Here is an 11,052-nt window from a genome sequence, read left to right on the forward strand (position 1 = left end):
CCTCCTCTCCTCAAACTGCTGACACCCCTCTCCCACCCTCACTCCCAGCTGGTAGCCTGGCTTCCTGTTTCACTGAGAAAATAGGAGCCATCAGAAGAGAGCTGCTCCGAGCTCCACCATCACCTCTCCCACCTACCGGCATCTGGGCATCTCTCTCCTGCATCATCAATTTTTCCCTCTCTACTGGTTCGTTAGCACACACACGTTACTACGGCGTAGTCTCTCCCATATTAAAAAAAAACACTTTCATCTTGTCCCCACGTGTCCCTACAACCACCACTCTCCCACTTCTCTGCTCTCCTTTACAGCACAACTCTTCAAGAGAACTGCCAGTCGCTACTCACTGGCATTTCTCTTTTCCCACTATGGCTTGAAAACATTCTCACCTGCCTTTGTGCCCCCATGTCTCCCTGGAAATTGCTCTTAAACATCACCAATAACCTCCATATTGCTAAACACAATTCTTTGTCCTCCTCTTACTTGTCCAGACAATAGGACTTGAGGAATTGATGACCCTCTCCTTCTTGATACACCTTCTTCAGTTGGCTCCACATTCTTCTGGTTTGCCCCTACCTCACTGATCACTCTTTCCCGGTCTCATTTGCTGGTTCCTTCTCAGCTACCACCCCCCTAAATGTTGGCCTGCCCAGGGTTTGGTTCTTGGGTTGCTTTTCTTTTTCTACACTCACTCGCTTGTTGATCTCATCCAGTCTCATGACTTTTAATACGGATTAGACTCTAATTATTCTCCTATTATATCTCCAGCCCTGACCTTGCCCTTGAACTCCAGAGTCCTCTGCCCAACCTACTCCACTGCTGTCTTCCTTCATTCAGTCCATGTACCTCCATCCTTCTCGTTCCTCTGACCAAAGTCCTGAGAGCTGTCCTTGACTCCTGTCTTTCTGTCATAGCCCAATACCAATCTGTCATCAAATTCTAGTGACTCTACCATCAAAATTGACCCAGAATCTGCCTACCTCTCACCACCTCCACTGCATCACCACTGTCTCTCATCTGGATTATTTCAATAGTCCTTAAATAGTCTCCCTGCTTCCGTACTTGTCTGTTCACCACACTCGAACAGTCGAAGTCATTACAAAGGCTTTTAAGGCCCTGCGTGATCGTTCACCGCCCCCATCGTGGCCTCTCTGGCTTCATCCCCTACCATCTTCCTCTCTCACTTGCCCCACTTCAGCACATTGGCCTCTTGGTTGACACTAGGACATGCAAAAGCCGTGGCATCAGGGCGGAGAGTGTTTACATGCAGTGGGCAGGGAAGACCTCACAGAGAAGATGGCATTTGAGCCAAGACCCTTCTCTATTTCATTTTTATCATCACCCAACATCCTGTACCTCTGACTTCTTTGCTTTTTTGTCTAACCTCCATGAGGGTAGGAATTGTTTGTTTTGTCGGCTTCTGTAGTCCCAGGTCCTAGAACAGTACCTGGCACATAGTAGCACTGTGTAAATACCTGATGTCTTAGTGTGCTGTGGCTGCCACAACAGAGTCCCACAGGCTGGGTGGCTTAAAGAAGAGACATTTATTTTCTCACAGATCTGAAGGCCAGAAGTCTGAGATCAAGGTGTCATCAGGGTTGGTTTATTCAGAGGCCTCACTTCTTGGCTTGTCGATGGCTGCCTTCTCTCTGTGTCCTCACATGGTCTCCCTCTGTGTATGTCTGTGTCCTAATCATCTCTTCTTATAAGGACACCAGTCAGATTGGAGTAGGACCCACACTAATGACATCACTTTACCTTAATTACCTCTGTAAGGTTCCTGTCTCCAAATATGGTCACATTCTGAGGGGATTAGGATTTCAACATATGAATTTGGGGGGGTGCAATTCAGTCCAGAATACTTGCTTGATTTGTTGATCAGTGTACAGAGATGGATTAAGACTCCTCTGGAGTAAGGACCAGTGTTTAGACTCAGGAATGGGGCAAAGGTCAGTGAGGACATAAGAGGATGGGGGTCAACAGGGCTCATAGGAGGGTTCAGTCCTGGGCTGGATAACGGTGGGGTAGAGAGTGAGGTGCCAGGATTGAATGAGGCTGGAAGAGGGTACTTCTCTCAGTCAAAGGGAGAGGCCATGTGGAGGAAGTTGATGGAGTCAGTGCACTTGATGGGTGAGGAAAGGAGAGACTGGCCAATGTTGGCAGGAAGGAGGAGGGGAGGAGTCAAAGAGTGGTGGGGTGGTTGAGACCCTGGGATGGGACCATCAAGGATGCTGGGAATGTCCTCGATGGGCAGGGTCAACTATATACTTTGAGGGGCCCAGTGAAAAATGAAAATGCAGGTCTCTTGCTCAAAAAAGTATTAATAATTTCAAGATGGTGACAGCAGAGCCTTGAACCAAGCATAGGGAACCCTTCTAGGCATCGAAGCGTGTCCAACTCCATAGGTCCAACAGCCATGAAGCTGGTCCTGCCAGATGGGATCTGGGTCGAAAATGGAGACAGGTTAGAAGTTCGGATCAGGTTGGGGTGGAAGGTCTATCCTCTTGCACTGTATTGGGAATTTTCGTTGAAATATGATCTGCCTTTTGCCATCTTTTTGTCTTATTAGCAACTGTACCGTACACTTTTTTTTGGAGCTAGGTTTTCCCACGATGTGCTCTACACATGTGAATTTGATGTGTGGCAAGGTGTGTTTGTTGAGATCACCAACGTAGTGAGTAAAGAGAGGCTGCACGTTGGATGTAATGAAGATGGAGGAGAGGGCGTGAAGGTTCACAGGAAGACCAGGACATCTCTCTAGGGTTCAGATTGTGAAGATCTGAACTGTGCAAGTAGCCTGGGGGAGATTATAAAGGAATTGTGATTTGATTGGAAAAAGAAAACGCCTCGAAGTGCACCAAACTGCCCAGTGCCTGGCCAAGGTAGAGAAACCAGTGGCCAAGCCCTTCCCATCCTGGTGCAGAGGGGGCTGTTCAGACCACAATCTAAAAGCAGAGGCGGGGCGGGGGGGGGAAGCTTGCAGCCTTCCCCAGCCAGTCCTTGGGAGTGCCTGTAGCCATCTTGAGGGGTGGCAGAAAGCCCTCTAAGGGAGCCAAAATCTGGAGGAAGCCAAGAGTCAGGCTCCCCACAGGGAGGATGCAGGGGCCAGAGCTGCTGGTGGTGTTGGGGACAATATCTTGGTGGTAAGTTGAAGGCTGACCCCCCACTCCAGCTTCTCATAGCAGCCCAGCCTCTCCTGCCTCCGCTCTGCAAGCATCTACTAAGCCTGCTGTGGATGAGGCTCTCTGTTGGATGCTAGGGACACTCGAAGAGGCAAGGTCCCTGGCCTCGAGATAGAAGAGGCAAGTGTGCAACGCAAGTGAGCAACCAAATGAACACAACGCAGCTGGATGCAGGCAAAACCCAGCATGCGTCACACTCATACTTAAGCACCAGGAACACTTGACATGACTATCCCATTTGCCCTCTTCCTCACCGTTTGAGGCAGGTACTATTATCATCACTCCTATTTGACAGATGAGGAAACTGAGATGCAGACAGGTTAAGTCACTTGCTGAGTATCAGAGAGCTGATCTGGGGTACCGCCAAGAGTCGAAGCAGGCAGTGTGCTGCAGAGGCACTGCTCTTGTTCCTTCCTGCCCTTGGCATCCACAGAAGCCTGCACGTTTATAGTCTCTGCAGACAGAGAGCTGAGAATAGAACAGTCAACACAGGTGGGGGTGGAGAATCCCACAAGACCTCAAGAGTAGAGATGTCATCTGAGCTATTTGGGAAGAGTGAATACAAATGCACAGAGGCTGACGGTGGGAGGAAAGGCATCCTGGGCAGAGAGGGAAGTAGAATTAGACTGGCTTTGCTGGAGCCAGAAGCTTAGCTGGGGATGCCAGAAGGCGGTGGAAACCATGGACCCTCACCTCACCCTGAAAGCTACATAAAGTCATCTGTGAACACAGTGGTTGTTAAGATCAGGATGGGACATGGTGGTGGACTAGGAGACCCAGGAAGTCAGTTCCTGAAGAGCCTCAGACCATTTCCCCCACCAATCGGGGCCCAGGATCTCGCCCTCTGATCTGAGGGTGCTTTGAAAAGATACATAGCCCTTTGGGCCCCAGAGGAGCTCCATTCTCAATCCTAGGTGAACTTGATTTTTTCTGTGGAAGCCCACCCCACAGGCCAGGGGGCCGGCCCTGCTGCCTTCTTCATTGGGGAGGGTTCAGATGGTCTGTGCTGCGCAAAGAAGGCTCCTGCCGCCTTGGAAGAGCAAGCAAGCCAGGGGAGGACTCTGCGAACAGGAGGCAGGGATGGAGAGGAAAGCACCACTGGGAGTGGGGAAAGGGGAGGAAGATGGGGAGCTGGGCCCTGGCCAAGGCTGCTTTCTGCCACCCCGGAGCTGAACTGGAAGCCGCTGGGGTGATGGAAGCTTTCCCTCCCTATCTTCACCAAACCGAGGGTGGTGGGCAAGTTGGTATTTCTCTGCCTGGGATGGGGGGCAGAGGTAGTTCAGGTGACGCCTTCCAGGCTCATTCTGCCCCCAAACACCAAACTGGGGAGAGGGGCGCGTCAACTCCCGTGCTGGGCTGGGCTCCAGAAGCGCAGAACAAAAAGAGCCCCGGAAACCCAGCAGGCCGCACAGGGCCCCTCGTGGGAGGCTTTGGCAGACCCAGACCCTGAGCTCCCCTGGAACCGTCGTGCCCTCTCTTAGCAGCCCCCCTCTTCCCGCGGTCCTCCCAGGACTAGTGTGATCCCTCTGCTACCAGCGTCTCGTCCTGTCATGCTGAACCTCCCACAGCGCGGCCTCCTGAGGGCCCCACCCCCACCCAGCGCTCCCCTTGCAGGCCCAGAAGATTCCATCCTCTCCCATTTCTGCGCGTCAAGAGTTTCCCAAGCCCATTTCTTCCACTACTTCGCTGCAGCCCCGCGAGGGCGTCAGGATGCTCCCCATTTCCCAGATTTGACCAGAGAGAAGACTGCCGTCCTGGGGCAGGGTCGGGGGGAGGTAAGTGACGAAGCCAAGGTCACCCAGTCATTGGCTGAACGCGGCCTCGACCCGGCCCTTCTTCTGCAGGCCCGCTGGCACCCTGACGAGGAAGGCCCGGGCTGCGGGCCCCCGCCCCTCTTTTCTCGGCTGGTAGTCGGGGGCGGGCCCGCCGGAATGACAGGTGAGCCGGGGTGGGAGACAGTTGGGGGGTTGGGCTGCGCGGGGACGCCTAGGCGCGCGGGCTTTGGGTGCGGCTGCCCGAGCCCGCTGCGGCGCTGGGCTTCCGAGGGCCCGCGCCCGGGGGCACGACGGGGGCCGCGCCTTCGGCCGAGGGTCCCGGGATCGCCCCGGGCCCGCCGGCCAGGCCCCGCCCCCCGGCGGCAAGGGCGGGGGCAGGGGCGGCGCCGGCGGAGTGGGGCGCGGGCGCGCGGTGCTCGGTGCGCGCCACCGCCCCTCCGGCCCAGCTCGCCGGCCCGCCCTCCCTACCCCCTCGGCCCGCTCTCGTCGCCCCCCACTCCTTCTCCTCTCCTCGGCCCGGCGGCCCGGCGCGCGGTGCGGCGCGACGATCGCGGCCTGGCGACCGGGGCGCGGTGGTCGTGGCGCTCGAGGGTGGCGCGCAAGGCGCGGGGCGCGAGGCCAGACCTGGCGCGGCGGGGTTTGGGGGGCGGGCAGCGGCGGAGCCCCCAGAGGAGAGCAGGGCCAGGGGGGTACCGAGGTAATGGGTAGGGCCTGGGCGTCCGGCTGCGAGGGGCGGGAGCTCCAGGCGCACTTCGGCCCCGGCCGGGCCGAGCCACGGGGCGCCCGGGGCGGTGGGAGGGCAGCGGGGCGGGGAGGGAGGGTGGGAGGAGACGGCTGGGCCGGGCCGGGCCGGGGGGCTTGGCCGACGGGGAGCAGGTGGGCGGGGACAGGGGCCCTGCTGGAAGAGGCGCAGCAGCGAGGTGGCGGGCTACGTGCGCAAACAGGGCTGCCGCCTCCTGGGCCCGGAGAACGGTGAGGCCGCTGGGGTTGGGCGCCCCAGCCCCGAGGGCCCGGTGCCGCGTCCAGGGCCACTGAGTTGGGCGCTGGGCCCCGTTGGGGGAGGATCTGGAGGCCCGGCCGGGCCAAGGCGCTGGGGGTTCACCAGCAGACCCAGTTGCTGGGCCAGAAGCAGGAGTTCTTGGGCAGGGCTCTGGTGGCGGGCACTGGTGGTGGGCACTGGTGGCGGGCGACGGTGGGCGAGGACGGGCACTTTCAGGGCTGGCATGAGTGGAAGGGGGACGAGGACGGCCCAGAGTTTGAGTTGGAGCGTAATTTGGGAGTTCCGTGTCATCGGGTGGGTTGATGAGTCATGAGATTTGGAGATCACAGAAGCCTTTCCTAGTGATCAGTTCTGAGTGAGGGAAATGCAAAGGGCTGGGATTTGGAGAAACGTTTTTGAGGCCACGTCTTGGGACACTAGATGCTCAGATGGCTGCCAGTCCCCATGCGAGGGACTTCGGGAGTGATGTCCCAGAGTGCTGGGACGGGGCAGCTGCAGCCTGGCGGGGGTGGGGGGGGCGGTTAAGGAAGGTCTTTGTGGTGGCCAGTCCCTGCCTTCCTTCCTTTCCAGGCCGTCAGGATTCAGCTGTGTTCCTGTGGGGAGTGGGTTAAAATTTCCTTCGGCCTCCACTCAGCCTTACAGTATCCACCAGGGGCAGGAGGGACATATACATGCGTGACTGCAGCAGTATTCTCTGTCGTGGAGCCCTCGCGCTTCCTCACTGTTGCCATAGTAACGGCCTATTGATGGTGTATTTATAGGGGAAGAAGCAGGCGCTAAATTTTGGGGAAGGAGGGGGAGAAGGCCTCAGGGCAGCAGCAGTAGTGAGGGTGGCCACAGAATTGTTAATGGAGTGGGCCATGCCTGGGAGCTGTTTGGAGGAGTTCCTGGCATGTCTGAAGCTTAAAAATGAACTAATGACTTATGCAGGTGTCAGGATAACACAGTCTGGCCTATGATACGTGTGGGTGTGCATGCACCACAGTCGGGTGTGTTTGGGATAAGACATAGCTATATGGAAGCTGTTACGTAATTTCTCCACAGAAAAATTTTAAATGCAGTTCTCACTGATAAGCAATGAAACATGTATTTTTCTGTCGTCACTTATTATGAAAGCCTTTGCTCGTTGTTTTCAAACCCTGACACAACAGCTCCATTTTTCTTCAATCAAAAACCTCGCTGTTAGGCATGCCACACCCACACCTTAGACACGTGACTGGCATTGGCCTTAGGGGAACCTCAGAGATCCATAACAGAAGCAGGATTTTGAGAAAATATTACATCTTCTCTCTTATAAACAAACACTTGGGGTCAACTTTTCTCACAATGGCAGGCCCATCTGTTGACAAATTCCCATGCTGATAGTTTTGGGTGGGATTGTTGTAGGGTGCAAAAGAGAAAGGCGCCCTTAACACAGTGTTTCCATAGACGGATGTTGCATTTGCTATTTTTCCTTGAGTTTTAATTTTATTTATGATTAATATTCTACCTGTTTGCCAAAAGGATTAGAGGATATATTTTAAATATACATAAGATTGAAAACATAAGTAGAAAAGTGGGTACCATGTCACAGGGGAGAACGCATAAGTGTTTAACAGCTGGGCTTCCAGGGCGCCTGTCCTTCACGGTTAATGTTAATACTGAACTTCCTGGCAGCCTAGGCAAAAAGGGTTACACCGTTCCTGTGTCTTACATCCAGTTAGTCATAAAACCAGAGCTTCTGCTTGGGAGGGGAGCAGTGGGGTGATTGCTCCCAGATGTGGATGGCTTGGCCAGTGCTCTGGAATATGTGCATGAGTGGGAGTGTACGTTGCGGGGGAGGGCAGTGTGCTGCAGCCCTGGTTTACATACTGGCCGGATAATTCCTGAGCTTTCAGATGATAGTTCCCATTAGAGGCAACAGTCTTGTCTAGCTAGCGGCTCAGTTTTGAGCACGTCAGTTAATGTCTAGGTCCTCTGCTGCCGTGTTATTTAATGCAAAGGGAAGAGAGATTAGTCTGTTTCAGGAGATCCTTGCCACCCTGTCTGTGGAAGACGAACACAGCAGGTCATCTGGGCTTGGCCCATGACCTTGGAGATGGCTGTTGTTGCCCCTCGTCTCTGAGGTCTTTTCCAGCTCAAAAGTGCAGAGATTCATCGAGGAGAGTGAGGAAGGCGGAACCTCAGCCTGTAGGAGTTTTTCTTTTTTGAAAGAAAACACTCAACCCTTAGGTCTAGACTCTCTGAGTGTATTCTTGGGAAAGGATGAGAGCGGCAGGGCTGTAAGTGGCTGCGCAGAGGATGACGTGCCCCACGGGGTGCTGCTTTGCCCTTTGACCCGGCCAGTGTGGGTGGGAGTCACATCCCAGGACCAAGAGGGTGCCCTGTAGGTTTTGGGGTGTGATTTCACCATGACTCTGCTTTTCTCCTTTGTCAGGGAAGTGAGACACTGGATCTGAGGGAGCGCCATGGCAGGTGAGTTTTTCCGGGCCCAGGCTGAGGGGGAGAAGAGCCATGCCTAGGGGCTCATGGGAAAGGGGCAAGTCTAACTATCAAGTCCTTTCCAGCTTTCCTCTCCCTGGGGGTTTTCCTGTGGCCCCTGTCCAATTGGCTGGCTCACATCTTTACCCTCTCAACTCTTTGGCTCCCTTCTGGAGCACGTGCTCCCGTGGAGATGCGCAGCTCCCCAGGCCACTCTGAGAGAAGCTAATGTGGCCGGCCATGGGGCCTGGGGAGGGGTGCCTGCCTGGGCACCAAGAGGGGCTGCTTGCCATGAGGACTAGGAAGTCCCACCTCGAGGGGAATACCAGGAGCAGATGTCACCTCTTCTTTCATCCTCTAAAGTCTCAGCTCAGGCTTATGGGGGTGCCAATCGGCTCAGCTGGAGCTGGGGTTCCCCTTGAGAATAAGTAGATACGGCTCCCACTCCATGACATTTTTGATGGATGCGTCTGTGCCCAGTCTCCAAAAGCCTAGATTCTCCATCTAGACCCCGCTACCCCTCTTCCCAGAGGCATTCTCCGGTTCACGTGCATCCAGTCTCCCGATCTACCGCAGCCTGGGTTTGTACCAGACTGTCTGGGGCAAGACTATCGATGCCAGGCCACCTGACGGCACAGGTGTCCATTCAGGTGGAGGGACACCACCCTGGCAGCGTCTTCTGGGGCTCTTTAGTGTTGGTTACAGCGTCAGCCTCAAAGGGAGATACATTCTTATGATAAGGGCCCTGATTTTCTCTTTTTGAGGTGAGGCAGAAGATACCGCATACTTTTTCACTAAAACACTCAAAATCTGTCATGTCCATGGTTCCCATGCCACATGCACTTCACTCCCAGAGAGCCCCATTTTCCTCCAGAGTCTCGTCGGGTCCATGGCATTCTAGGCAGACACACCGTGGCACCACAGAAAGTCAGCCCTTCCGTCCCTTTTACGTGTCTGGGGTGGTGTCCTGCCTGCTGGCTCTGTCTTGCTTCCCTCCATAGTTGCGCCTCTGTGCCTGGGCTGGGTCTGGTCGACAGGAGCCTCTGGGCCCCTCCCCATTCCAGACCTCGGTGTGACTCTCTCCTCAGTGTTTCTGGAGGCCAAGAATGCCCATTCGGTCCTGAAACGGTTCCCTCGTGCCAATGAATTCCTGGAGGAGCTGCGCCAGGGGACCATCGAGCGGGAGTGCATGGAGGAGATCTGCAGCTACGAGGAGGTCAAGGAGGTGTTTGAGGACAAGGAGAAAACGGCATGTACCGCCCCGGGGCTGGGTGCTGGGAGCACAGCTGGCCTCGGGAATAAGCAGAGTGGGCCCTGGGGACCTCAGACGAATTGGAAGCAATGAAGGGAAGCCAGCCGAGTCCAGGCCAGGGCCACTGGGACCGCAGAAGAACAGATCACCTGTCCTTAGAGTCCCATCTGCCTGACTCTGGGGGCCTCCTGACTTGTGAGTGTTGTCCTTTGTCCTCGGGGCATTCCACGGCCTCTTTGATGGCGCTCAGAGGCTAGTCAGACAGGGCAGGGCGGGGGCAGCCGCAGACCCCGCTGAACGTAAAACCAGACCTGCTGAAGGGCTCTGAGCTCCATCTGGGATACGAGAGCTTCCGTGTAAGTGTCAGCCGCCTTCCTCCTCCTTTTGCAGATGGAGTTCTGGAAAGGGTACCCGAATGCAGTCTATTCAGTCCGAGACCCTGCGCAGAGCTCAGACGCCATGTACGTGGTGGTGCCCCTCCTGGGGGTGGCGTTGCTGATTGTCATCGCCTTGTTCATCATCTGGAGGTGCCAGCTGCAGAAGGCCACCCGTCATCACCCCTCATATGCTCAGAACCGGTACTTAGCGAGTCGCGCGGGGCACAGCCTGCCCCGGGTCATGGTCTACCGGGGCACCGTGCACAGCCAGGGGGAGACCTCTGGGCACCGGGAGACAGGGAGCCCCCCGCAGGTGGTGCTGGGGCCTAGTCGCGGGGGTAGAACCACGGTCCGCCTCGAGAGCGCCCTCTACCTTCCTGAGCTGTCTCTCTCCAGGCTGTCCAGTGCCACCCCTCCGCCGTCCTACGAGGAGGTGACAGGTCCCCAGGAGAGCAGCGGTGAGGAGGCGAGCGTCTCTTACAGCGACCCACCCCCGAAGTATGAGGAGATAGTGGCCGCCAACCCCGACTCAGACAAGTAGCAGGACTCGGGTCCTGTCCAGTGTGAAAGCCTCGTTCAGGGGCCTCCTGTTTTCTTTTTAACTTTTTTAAGACTGTGCCACCACAAAACAGCCTTAGCCTCCTTGTTGCCAAATAATTTCCTATCCGTGGATTTGTAGGAAGTCGGTTGTCAGAGACAGGTGGAGGGGGTAGGGATCACGCGTGCATCAACACCTCTGGGGAGAGCCACAGGCCAGAGAGCCTAGCTCTTCCGGAAGCCCTCACGCCCCTGCCATCCTGTCTTCCTGTCAGGGACTGGCTTCTCTTATGCCAAAGGAATCACCCCATTGAATTGATTGTGGCCAGAATGTCCATAGGCTCGGGCCCGGGGGCCACGCAGCTGGCCGAAGACCGGTTTGTCTGAAGCCTCGCCACAGAGATGAGGGAGAGAAGCCAGCCCTTCAGCACCCTTTTCCCTCACTAGCCCTGTGCTTTCTGTCCTTGCTCAC

At 55.8% G+C, this 11,052-nt stretch overlaps 1 protein-coding gene across 1 annotated transcript; it reads left to right on the plus strand.

Moving 5' to 3' along the window:
- The first annotated feature begins 8,370 nt into the window (after positions 1-8,370).
- Positions 8,371-10,584, plus strand: PRRG3 (proline rich and Gla domain 3). Its single transcript, XM_068533427.1, has 3 exons — positions 8,371-8,408; positions 9,503-9,663; positions 10,057-10,584. The coding sequence occupies exons 1-3, from the start codon at positions 8,402-8,404 to the stop codon at positions 10,582-10,584; spliced, it is 696 nt and encodes a 231-aa protein (XP_068389528.1). The 5' UTR covers positions 8,371-8,401.
- The last annotated feature ends 468 nt before the right edge of the window (positions 10,585-11,052 follow it).

The sequence above is a fragment of the Eschrichtius robustus genome, chromosome X, assembly GCF_028021215.1.
Source record: "Eschrichtius robustus isolate mEscRob2 chromosome X, mEscRob2.pri, whole genome shotgun sequence".
Lineage (NCBI taxonomy): Eukaryota > Metazoa > Chordata > Mammalia > Artiodactyla > Eschrichtiidae > Eschrichtius > Eschrichtius robustus.